Source organism: Cibotium barometz, chromosome 38 (assembly GCF_041138505.1).
Source record: "Cibotium barometz isolate CiBa-2024 chromosome 38, ASM4113850v1, whole genome shotgun sequence".
Classification (NCBI taxonomy): Eukaryota; Viridiplantae; Streptophyta; class Polypodiopsida; order Cyatheales; family Cibotiaceae; genus Cibotium; species Cibotium barometz.
Window position 1 is genome coordinate 50,046,101 of NC_141083.1, and position 12,719 is coordinate 50,058,819.

The 12,719-nt window shown below is 48.2% G+C and overlaps 1 protein-coding gene across 1 annotated transcript in view; it reads right to left on the reverse strand.

The window, feature by feature from the left end:
* Positions 1 to 266: 266 nt before the first annotated feature.
* Positions 267 to 12,719, reverse strand: part of LOC147616832 (Golgi transport complex protein-like protein) — a gene marked incomplete at its 5' end in the record, with an annotated part of 28,027 nt that continues 15,574 nt past the window's right edge. Inside the window, 2 exons of the mRNA XM_086777211.1 lie at positions 267 to 1,691; positions 1,779 to 2,308. Coding sequence (XP_086633337.1) covers positions 756 to 1,691; positions 1,779 to 2,308 — 1,466 coding nt within the window. The remainder of the gene's footprint in view (positions 1,692 to 1,778; positions 2,309 to 12,719) is intronic.

Below are 12,719 nucleotides of genomic sequence, written 5' to 3' on the forward strand. Positions count from 1 at the left end.
GCAGGATGACATAGTACTGCAACTTTTCTTGTTACTTGGATGCTGAAGTTCTGCCGTTCCCCATGTTAGAGCACACACAAATATTCATTCTAAAATTAAACGGAGAATCTCAATAAGTCAACAGCACATCCTAGAAAAAACATAATCCATGCAAGTATAAGACGACACATTAAAAACGTACAAATGCAACCAAGTGCACACACACACACACACACACCAATCTACATGCACACCCGAGTGTAAATACGACTCTTAAAAAAATTTGGTTGCTGGGAAGGACAGTTGTGTATCTATAACAAAGCATATCACCAGCATTCAACAGAGCATGTCCTAGCAAGGGCTCTCACCACATTCAGCAGACTGCTTTCATCACAGCCAAACATGTAATTATACACGACAAATATTGGGTGTATATTTGCACCGTTTCACATATTTGGTGAGCCCATTGCAGAGAAGCCATCATGAGTGACTCTACATGACTGGAGATGTGATAAGGTATTCTTTCACAAGTGTTTGGACACACATACGAGACAAGCAAGGCTCTTCCTTCCCGCATGAACCAGACTGACCAAATCATCCAAAATTACCAAAGAGGCCGTCTCTGGTATCCCTTCCCCTCTTTAGCCCCATGTGCTTTCTGGTTACGTTCTCAGAAATGATAATCTGAGAGGCTTTGAGACCCACATTAAATAAAGCTATTGAGAATTAAATTAAAGTCAAGATCTTAAGGCAAAAAACCCAGTAACAAATAGCAATCATCTGTGTATTGGCTCGTTTTTTACCAAGGATGCTCCAAGCTTTAACATCAATGGATAAACTGGGCTGAACTCTTTGTCTCCACGTGCTTTGACTTTAGAAGCATACTCATCGAGTGTGGCCTTGATACCCTTCCAAACTTGTTCCTCAGCTTGTGCATCTAACCACAGCGAGTATTGCATAGGCGTAAGCTTTGTAGACTTCATCGGTGACTCCAACTCAGCGGGAGCTCTTGAATATAAATGATGGAGAACAACACTTGAAGGCAACTCTCGTAGAAGTGGGCTGCTCCCCAACTGTGATGTCTCTAGAAATATAAGAGGTCTGAATGCCCGCAGAGCTCGGTAAGGTGCACCCAACTGCTCTACTGGAAAGAGATTTTGTCCAACTGCAAGCTCTAGCTCAGCCATGTCTCTTGCCATCCTCAATTTCCCGGACTCCGACAAGGGCCGCACAAGAGCAGCATGCCGGACAAAAAAAATGAGCACTCGAGAAGCCGTTGTTCTGGCAAGGTTCGCACAAATGGACTCCCCTTTGAAAGAGGTAGCTGATGCAGGGCTTGTGGGCAGCAACTTCGAGAGAAATTCGGCTCGGTAATGAGTAATGGTTCTCTGTAGTTCTTCCATGTATCTGGAGCTTCTATCATCGATCCCTACATCCACACCCTCGGATCCAAAGTTCTGATCATGAATCTGCAAAATGATATGCTCGAGGCGTTCCACCATAGCCTGGAACAGCTGTGTTACAGAATCCAGTGCTACTCCATATATTGCACCTAGAGATGGTGACAAGATCTCAGCAGCTTGAGGCATGCTAGAGACCATTGCACTTATCCGTGAATGCACCTCTTGAAGCTGAAGACACAGAGCAAAATTCTTGAGCTGCAAAGGTGTTGCCGAGCCAGTCACTTGGCGGGAATCTGGACCTGTGGCAATCTGCAATAGAAATCCAAATGCAATTTCAAGTGAATAAGCTGTATGAAATATGGTAGTAACACCTAACATCATAGCAAAAATGCATACCTGGTACTCAAACTTTTCACCAAGCAGCTGAAGTACTTTTCCCACTTCGCGTAGCACTAGACGGGCCAGGCGCCCGTCTAATTTGACAGCTTCAACTTCTTCCTGAATGCGTGATATTACTCTCGAAATCTGATCTTGAGAAGGAATGCTCCCACGGATGCCAAAAGGGAACATTCCATTGACAAGATCCGACAGCCGATTCAGGCACTGTGTCAGGTATGCGGTTTGGAAGGGCTCTAAAGCAGCTAGCAACTGCTCTTTATCTTGGTCCTTGATTGCAGGTAGAACACCCTTCACATCCGTGTCACGACCAAGCCTCTCCAGTAGATTAGTGATCATAGAAAGAAGTTTCGGATACCCTGATACAAAGGTCTCTTTGACAAAGCTCGAAGCTGTGAAAGAAGACTTCATTTGACTGGTGAAAGCCTTGACCAATGCTTCCCATACCCGATCTGTCAGCAGCTGATCACCTGTCTGCACAAGAGAAGCTCGAGCCTCAAACTTCCAGCCATAAAATTGTTCCTCAATCACTGGAATGTATAATAACAAGCTTGATCTCCATATAACAAAATATTTGCTTGAAAAGACATAAAATACACATACAATTCATAGAGTGAACTCAATCGAAATTTAGACTGATAAACACGCTTAGGGTATGCATTGAGACAATCAAGTCGTACAAGTGTGTGTACTTTGCACTAGGGATCAGAGTTAGAGCCATCATCCCAGGCCCCTTTTGGATACCTTGTTGTTGGGTTGAATGGTGTAACTTGCATAAGCACTTTCAAAAATGGCTTTCAGCGTGAGCATTGGATTGCCACTCTTATATTCTTGTGATGCTTACCTAGCCACACAAGCCAGAGAAGGGAAGCACACAAGAGGAAATGGCTGTACATCCAATAGATAGAATACATGCACTAGTGTCCCTGGCTAATTAAGGGATAAAAAAAGATCTGGAGGATTCAACGCCACCAGGGTTCTGAGGTACAACAGGGTCTAAATATTGAAGAAAACTGAGAGAATGGTTGAAGGCAGCAAGTGGAAGCAGAGGAGAGACTTGGAGCAGCCAACAATGAGCCAACACGAGCAAAATGATGAATGAATTAAATGGCAAAAAGCCTGTTCTTATATACAACACAAATAGCCAAGTCAGCCAGTAGAAGAAACCAACGACAGGTGAAAATACCTACGCCTGCCTAAAAATGTGGGAAAAAAAACCCATGACTAAGTAAAATACATTAGATAAATATGCTGGACGCCTCTCAGCTCCAGCACGGTGGACCGACTCCCATACGGGTCAAGAGCTGATCAATAGAATCTCACGGAAAAGGTTTAGTGAAGAGGTCAGCTAGGTTGTCTCGAGAGGGACAATCCTCTAGAGAAATGATGCCGTCAAATGACCAGCTCACGAACAAAGTGAAAATGGACCTCAATGTGCAAATGTGCAAATGGTACTAACCCTAATGGTTCCCCATTAGTATGACACATTCATCCATGTCTAGGAACGATGCATGTAATATCTTATCACATGTATGAGTGTCTACATGCATCCGTCTTCGTACGCATGTTTTCGTTGGATTTCGTCGCGTTCCTCTCCTACGCTGCCACGTGGCAGCCATTATCCCACATTGTGGGTTCCAGTCTTCACAGCCCTTCTATAAGGGGCATTCCGCCCCGTTGTCTCCCTTGTCCCCCACTTATAGTGGATAACCGGGATTTGGGAGTGGGGAGACCCTTCAGCCAGGCTAGGCCTCTTCCGTCTGTCCTCTTCCGCTTTGCTGGTGTGTTCCAAGGCGGCTCTCTGAATTTCTCATATAGTATCAGAGCCTGTTCGGCTCTTGGGCTCCTACTCGGCTTCGCTCCTGCTTGACATCGTTCGGGCGCTCTTGCTCGGCTTCGTTTGGGCGTCTCATTCTAGGGGGGGGGGGGTGACATTGGATTTCGTCGCCTTTCTCTCTTATGCTACCACGTGGCAGCCATTATCCCACATTGTGGGTTCCAGTCTTCACGGCCCTTCTATAAGGGGCATTGCGCCCCGTGGTCTCTATAAGCCCAAAGGGGGGTGCCGTGATAGATTCAACCACGTGTCAAAGAGGTAAAGATTGTCAAAAACCCGAGATTTCTCTAAGAAGGAAACCTGCAATACAAGCCATGAAAAGCAAGACAAAGCAACAAACCCTAACCCTAGAAGGCAAAGTGGAAGAAACATATCTAGGTGCAAGCATACTCGCCACCCAACCATGACAGCACAATCTTGGCCATCCCCACCGAGCCACGAGCTAGAGCGTCATGCCCTTGTGAGTGCCCTGTCATCGTCCTCATCTGGTGTCCCCCATACCACCGGGGTTGTTCCCCAAGGACAACAGCCTCCTACACGATGGTGCTCTTGCTCTATGCGCTCTGTGCTCCATCCGTCGGTGTGCGCCCAGCTGGTACCCCTCCCCCCAATAAATAGGGAAAGAACGCCCAAAAAGCACAAGCTATCAATAGCAGACCAAAAAGCACATGTCCGCCCACAACATACCACACACTAGCTCGCCAATCTGCCTCCTCCTAGCGTGCACGACATACTCCCCTTCCTCAAAAGAGCTCACTCTTGAGCTCAAGAAAAAGAACTCAAGGAGAAGAAGTCACACTCACAACACTAGAGAAACACCTCTATTGGTCGAAACCAATAGTCTCAAGGACAATCCAACTAAGAGGTCGACCTGCTCAAGTAACATGACATGAGTCAATTTCTAGTCACAAAAGCCGAATCCAGAGCAAATGGATCATCTGGGTAACTTGAAGCTAACCATGCTACCAGAACCAGAGGTAGGCAACCACTGTCCTAAAGAGTTATCCCAAAACCAGAAGTATCTTCCGTTTGACTACCATCATCCATGCTTCATCTTGATGTCCTCTATAAATCTAGTCTGGAAAAAACCAGAAAACTGGGAAATCCCAAAACCTACTATTGAAGCCTGAACCAAGTGGAACACAACAATAGTCTCTTCCCAAACAAGAGAAGAACCGATCTTCTAGAAAGATCATCAATCTATACTTCATCACCTACGAAGTCCAACTTCGCAAGTAGACCTCAGAAAGCCTATGAGAACCTTGGACATGAAAGGAATAACTATTTCAATAGACCTGGTTATGACGCAAGCTAGCATCTATCATAACTGTCTGTATCAAAAGTAAAGTATCTATCCCTCAAAAATGTTGAGATAGCCTTGTGTTTGTAGGCGTAGAGTCTGAATGAAGTCTTGACAATCTGGCGTAGCCCTGTAACATGCAATGGATCATGACGTCCCATACCACCATGATACACCCCATACCCATGCTACGATTACTACAAAACACCAGTTTGTGGATCTATCGCGATCTATCAGAAACAATAAATGCCAATGGCTGACCATGTGCCACAAACTGAAACAAGTTCTCAAAAGGAAGAACTCCAAACGAGACCAGTGATCATAACTCGGTTGAGGGATTAGATTGTCAGAATATGCAACGGAGATGATAACCAAATCTGAGAACTCGAGCAAGTACAGTGCAGAAAATAGACAGCACAAGAGAAGGAGAGAGAGAGGCGTGAGCAAGTACAGTGCAGAAAATAGACAGCACAAGAGAAGGAGAGAGAGAGGCGTGTAACTCTGCTCTATATACACAAGAAGATCCTGAATAGAATGATACAATGGCATGGGGCAATGGGGCCATTTTATATGTCCCCAAACATGCAGTCGGCCTGCATCAGGGACAGCCGACAGGACACCAAAAGGCCACGACCTGCAGATGTGTACAATCGGCCAGCAGAAAGGTGTCGGCCAGCATATGTGAAGTCCACGACTCATGCAAATCAGACGGCCAGGTCCCAGAGTGATGTCATGTGCATAAAATGACATGGACATTCTCAGATACTGGTCTAGAAGAGGCAACCAGAAAAAAAGAGTATAAGAACTAGAACTTGGAGCACAGAGTGCTATTGGCAGTGTGGACTTGGAAGAGATGGAAGGCTTGGAGAAGATGGTGCTGTCGGCTGCTTACAGAAGTGGGCGGCTGGACAAAACAAAGGCGGCTGGACCAGTTCAAGGGGCACTACATTTTATTGACAGCAACGATCTTTTCATGAACAAAGTGCCTCTGGATGACCAAAGATTCCAACAGTGGAAACCCATTCCTACCAAGTAACCTCTACAACTTCACCACCTCGCAAGCAGCACCGCAAGCAGCACCGCAAGCAGCACCACAAGCAGCCCGGTACTCTACCTCTGTCGACAAGGCAAGAGATAGCTGCCTCTTACTAGTCCATAAAACTGCTCCTGAGCCGAGGGTAAAACTGTCACCTGAAGTAGATCTCCTCATGTCTCGATCTCCTCCCCAATCTGAGTCACTCCAACCGTGGAGTCGGTCTCCATCCATCAATCCCTCTCCTGTGTAAAAGAGTCCAAGATCCTTCGCATGTTGCAGTCCTCCAGGCTGGGAAGGAGATATCATCAGAAGATATGGCCATTACTTTGCCGTCCCACTTGCCTGCTCAATATTCCGCTTTCTACTCCTCTTTGATTACTAGTGGCAGGCTCAGCACCATTACCTAGGAGGAGCTTGTGCCCATGGTCTTGGACAAGGAGGAACGATTCGCGAACCCTCCTCACAGCGGAGGTTCGGAGGCCTTAATTGGCCAACGGCCGAAAGGCCGGAATAACAACGACAAAGGAAAGGCTTCACCAGAGAAGTCTTCTGAGAAGAACCTGACACAGAACGAGAGAAACTAAAGGCGTCTTGCAATGATTGTGGCGAGAAAAGCCACTATTGGAGGAAGTGTCCTAAGCGGACTGGGAAGAGTGCTGATTCTTCAGCCTCAGCTGCAAAGACTCCTGCATTTGTGCACTTAGAGATGATGGACACCGATGCTTCATTGTAATATGCGGAAGCTTCGGAGAAGGAATCGGTACTTCAAAACTCAGAAAACAGCAGTCTTTTCGCGACGGAATTAACGCACAAACTGAAAAAACGATGTGCTGAAAATAGAGAGAGAAGGGGGAGATGGAGAGGACACAGTATTGGGTCCCAATTACCCTCTGTAGGGCCCCCACCACGGATGGTGTATTTGCTTTATTAGAATGATGTAAATCTGAAACAAATACAAAGTACTTGACCTTTTCTTGGCTGGAAAACCTGCCCTTGACCTTCAGTCCTTCACCCCTTAGCTTTAGCAAACCCTTGGCTGTCCTGGCCCTTGAATGCTTGGAGCTCTTGGTGAAATATGAGATGATTCTAATGAAACTATGGGCTGGGCTTTTATACTTCCCAAAACATCCAGTCGGCTGGTTTACTGAAGACCCACGACTGAGTCTGATTAAATAAATGCTTTCACACCTATTTTACTACTGTCCAGCCTGCGCATACCTTCTGGACAGCTATCTGACTGCTGGGCACCTTGCGTAGAGGTGTGGGACTGCCCCCCACACCTGGCCGACTGGCTGGGCAGGGCTTCTAGCCCTGTCGGCTGCCTGTCCAGCAGCCCTAGGGCTGGCTGACAGCCCCTCCAGCCCATGCCTTGGCTGGTGGGCATAGCCTTGGGCTCTCCTGGCCCCTTGGGGGTGGTTGGACACCTCCCCCATGCCCATACTACAAATGCAAGCAAATACCTACACTGGGGTAGCCCTATGGGCTGGCCCCATCTCTACATGCAAACTACATGCCTACAGAGGCCTGGCATCCAGTTGCAAACCAGATACACAGAACATCTGACATCATTCCAGAGGGAGACTCACAGCGCGGACTGGCACTGCTCCATGTGCAGGACAATGCACACCTGACCTTGGACTCATGTGCAGGACAATGCACACCTGACCTCGGACGACTGAGATGGATCCCTGGCTGACTCGTCCCGGACTGGGCTCACATGGGACCAGTTCACCATCCCAGGTCCTGCACCTTCTGTACAGAATGTCTACGTGGCATCCAAGTGCGGGATGCACGTGACATCCCCTTCTGCTTAACTTGACGGAAGCTGCATAGCCTCCAAATAATCCGTCAATAAAGCCGGATAGTCTTCGAAAAATTCTTTGTCGAGCCATACCGCTTCATGAGTTCCTCGGTCCTGAAACTTCGTGAGGAACTGTCGTAGTCTTCGGCCTGAGCCATGCTTGAAACGGTGCAGAAGGATCTGTTCTGGAACCATTACTTCTGCTTCATCAATGATGTCTGGTTCCGCTTCATCTTTGACCTCTGAAGGGGGTGGACCTGCATATGGCTTTAACCAACTGACATGAAATACATCATGCATAGTCCAACTCGGAGGTAGCTTTAACTGCATAGACACCTCATTAATCTTTTTCCGGATGGGGAATGGTCCGAAGCTCCTGAAAGACAACTTTGGGCATCGCTTGCCCACCTGCTTTAATCTTTGCTTCATAATCCGAAGATATACCCAATCTCCTTCCGAAAACTTCATGTCCCTTCGGTCTTTATTGGCCTGGCGAGTGTAGGCCTCTTGCGCTTTAGCCAATCTGTCTTTAACGGACTCTAGGATCTCCTGGTAAGACTCCGTCACTCTGTTCGCCTCCGGAACTGAAGACGACGTCCTGGTTAACAACGACTGGAAAGGCCTTCCAAACGCTGCCTCATATGGAGTCCTGCCAATAGCTGAAGAAAAAGAGTCATTCAGAACCGCTTGAACTAAAGGCAAAAACGATTCCCACTTACCTTGCTGATCGTGGACATAACACTTCAGCACATCAAAGGCCAACTGGTTGTATATCTCTGTCTGGCCATCTGTCTGTGGGTGGAATGCACTGGAAAAATTCAACTTAGTACCAAAATTATCAAACAATGCCCTCCAAAAATGACTGGTAAACTTGGCATCTCGGTCTGACACTATGGTCCTAGGAATCCCACCAATCGGGTACCAATGCCGAATGAATAGCTGGGCAACATCCTCGGCGGTCACATTGGCCCTGCAAGGAATAAGCATCACAAATTTGCTGAACCTGTCAACAATAGTCAAACACTGTGTATTACGCTTACTCGGACTGGGAGGCAGATTTGTGACAAAGTCCATCGAAATGTCTTGGAAAGGACCCTCAGGAATTGGCAAAGGCTGTAACAACCCTATCTTCTTTCCACGCGGAGCTTTCACCTTTTGACAAATGTCACAGCGTTGTACATAAGTAAACACATCACGCCGCATCTTTGGCCAATAGTATTGCCGTTCTAACTTCTCCAGAGTCGAATTCATGCCCCTATGACCACCTGTAATGGCGTCATGGGCATCATGGAGAAGAGCTGCCCGGAATGTTTTCATGACACACAGTCGGCCTTTGTAGTAAAGCCAACCATCGCGTATCAGAAAATGGCATGGTCCTGTGGCATCCAATGCCTGTTCCCACTGTGTACCGAATTCCTCGGAATCCGCGTACGTGTGCTTCATGTCTTCTAGTCCTGTACCAACAAGGTCTAGTCTAGTGGTCTGAATCGCAGCTACTTGTCCCTTCCTGCTCAAAGCATCGGCCACTGGATTGGCCTTTCCTGGAAGGTACTCAATCATGCCACCAAACTGCTGGAATATCTGACTCCAGCGGTGTTGTCGATCACTCCACTGTGCACTTGGCATCGTCTGAATCCAGCGCAATGCCTGATGGTCAGTGCGAACCTCGAAGTCACGGCCATACAAGAAATGTTTCCAATGTTTCAAGGCCTGAATGACTGCTAGGAGTTCACGATCGTAGACTGAGTAATTCTTTTCGGCGGGCAGTAACTTACGAGACATGTAAGCTACTGGATGACCATTCTGTTGCAATACACCTCCAATTGCGATGTTACTCGCATCGGTGATCACCTGAAATGGTTCGTCCCATGAGGCAAGGGCTAGACAAGGCGCTTCTGACAAAGCCACCTTGAGGTTCTGGAATGCCTCCAACGCTCGTGGAGTCATTCGAATCTTTTGCCTCCTTGTTTTCACTCCCTTTAGCAGATCGGTGAGGTCTGCCGAGAGATCAGAAAACTTGTCAATGTGGGTGGAATATGCCTGGCATATACCCACAAATGATCTAATGTCATAAGCAGTCTGAGGTACTTCCCAGTTCACAATCTCGGCCACTTTAGCCGGATCAAGTCGAATGCCTTCGGCACTGATTATATATCCCAAGTAATGTACCTGGAACAGATAAAATTCTGACTTCTTTTCATTGATATAGAGCTCGTTGCTTTCCAGCAACTTGAGGACTTTCTCCACATCAACGTCATGCTGCTCAACTGTAGCTGAAAATATGAGTATGTCGTCCAGAAATATGAACACACACACTCCAATCAACTCCCGGAAAATACGCATCATCATGCGGTTAAATGTAGCTGGGGCGTTCGTCAAACCAAATGGCATGACCACAAATTCATAGTGGGCCCGTTCTGTACGGAAAGCTGTCTTGGGGATGTCCCCCTCAACAATCCGAACCTGGTGGTACCCACTCTTTAAATCCAATTTAGAGAACACCTTAGCTCCATTCAGCCTCTCGAGAATATAGTCAATTCGAGGCATCGGGAATCTGCTCTTGATAGTCAGCTTGTTGAGTGCACGATAATCGACACACAACCGAGAAGACCCATCTTTCTTCTTGACAAATAAGATCGGTGCTGCAAACGGTGACACGCTGGGGCGGATGAAGCCAGCTTGCAACAATTCTTGGAGTTGGCGGTCCAACTCCGATTCCATTGCCTTAGAAAGGCGATACGGAAACTTGCTCGGGGGTTCCGAGCCTGGGAGGAGGTCAATCTTGTGATCCTCCGGTCTGGACGGGGGAAGCTGGGGAGGGAGACTGTCCCGAAGAAAAATCTTCTGGAACTTTTCATGGAGAACCGAGTACTTCTCGGAAGCACTGGCCACCGTCTGGGCTGTCTGGACGTAAATCATCGCACACTGTGCGCCTTTCCTGACTGCTCTCTTAGCCTGCAAGTGGCTTATGAGCGGAAAGTTTGGAATACCTGGCTCACACTTAATGGTCACAGGGGTGTTTGACACATTCCGATCAATCTGGAACGTGTGCTTGTCCCACTTGACATCAGGGAGAAACTTGTGAAACCACTGGATCCCCAAAATTATGTCTGCTCCTACAAGAGGGGCAACCATAAAGTCACGCACAAACTCTATGCCCTGAATGACTAATTTAGCACCTAGAGCTTCATACTTGACGCTCGTAGTCATACCTGTGCTAAATCCCTCAACTTGTTTGTCCACCGGAGTGAGCTCGAAGCGGGCACGCCTAGCGGCCTCTTCCGTGATCACATCCTCCGTGCTGCCGCTGTCAAACAAGACAACGACTCTCTGGCCACCTATGTAGCCAAAGGACTTGAGCAATTCGTTGCGCTCATACTCCTGGTCATGGGCGCCCTTCTGCTTATCTTCGAGCTCCCGGCTAATAATTGCTCCAACTGAAGCACCGGGGGTTGAAGAACTAGGGGTAGCCGCTGGGATCTGTGGCGGAGCTGTGCTCACCACGGAAGCTGTGGAGGCGGCGGCGGCCTTTGGAGGCTTCTTCGGACAATCCCGAGAAGTATGTCCTTTTGTGTGACAAAAGTAACATCTACCCTCCTTCCTGTACTGAGAAAGCTCCTCAGCACTCAACTTGCCACCTGTCTTGCCTGCCTCCGCTTTCTGGTCTGGAGTAAGCTTAGACGCATTGTTCGAGTTCTTGGAGCCAGAGGCTCCCGGGCTCTGTCCTGGGGAAGACCCCGTCTGGTTCTGGCTTTTGCCCCCCGAGGCGTTAGCCTTAGGAGAAGCCGTCTGGGAAGTCTTGGGCTTGCCACCATTGTGTTTCATTTCTGCACTCTGCGCAAGCGAGAGTGCGTCCTCAAAGGTGGCTGGTCTAAACATACGCACCTCCCATTGGATGTGCGTGTCCAGGCCATACAAAAACTGCCCTTTCTTGTCCGCATCAGATAAGCCTAATTGTAGACACAAGGTCGAAATTCTATTGGCAAACTGAAGGATTGGTTGCGCATTCTGACGCGCACCCCTGAACTCGTCTTCGAGTCGCTCAAGGTAGTGGGGCGGTAAAAACCGCTGCTTAAGGTCACGGACGAACTCGTCCCACCCATAAGCTGCCATACCTGATCTGGTGTGGGCATGAGCCCACTGAGTCCACCAAGGAATGGCCTCACCTTCCAAATACCAACTGGCTAAGATCACTTTGTCAATATCTGTTTTCCTAACTGCGGCAAAGTAAGCTTCAAATTGATGTAACCATGAATACAGAGTAGTGGGATCGAGTTTACCATTATACTTACTGAAGTTCATTTTCTCGGGAAAATGATTCGAGGGCGCCGCCGGTGTCAATCTGGCGTCCAAAGCTCGGAGGTAACGCTCGTGTTCCACTCGTCGCATGGCTTCGTCTTCTCGTTGTCGAATCTCCAATGCCCGTATCTGCATCTCAAGCAAAGAGCTTGACTGCGGCTGTGACCCCTCGAGAGGGTCCCTGTGACGAGGATCTGGTATCTGGGGTACGGAAGGAGAGGGAGGAGGAGATGGAAAACGCGACGCTGGAGAGCGAGAACGCTCCTCCAGAGCCAAAATCCGCGCCTTCTGCTCGTCCAACTTGGTTGTCTGGTCTGCGATTGCTCGCATCATCTGCTGGAACATGTCTTGTACACTCAAGCCGGGTGCCCTAGCTGGGCTGCCTGGTGCACTCTGGTCCCATGGTTCTGGTTCTCTCTCGTCGCCGAAGTTCGCCATAGCGGGAAAATGCAGTTCCTTTCCGGAACGCAATCTGACCATCCACTATCTGTGTGGGAGACTTCCGGAGGCTTCCGGAGGCTAAAAACCAACCGTCCTTCGAGGGACAGGAGTCACTCCGAAAAGGGTAGTCCACCGGCGTCTAAAAACCAACCACACGAGCGAAAAAATTTTCTGGTTTTCTTTGCTGAATCTTCGTCCTTGAAGTAGGCTCTGATACCACTGTAATA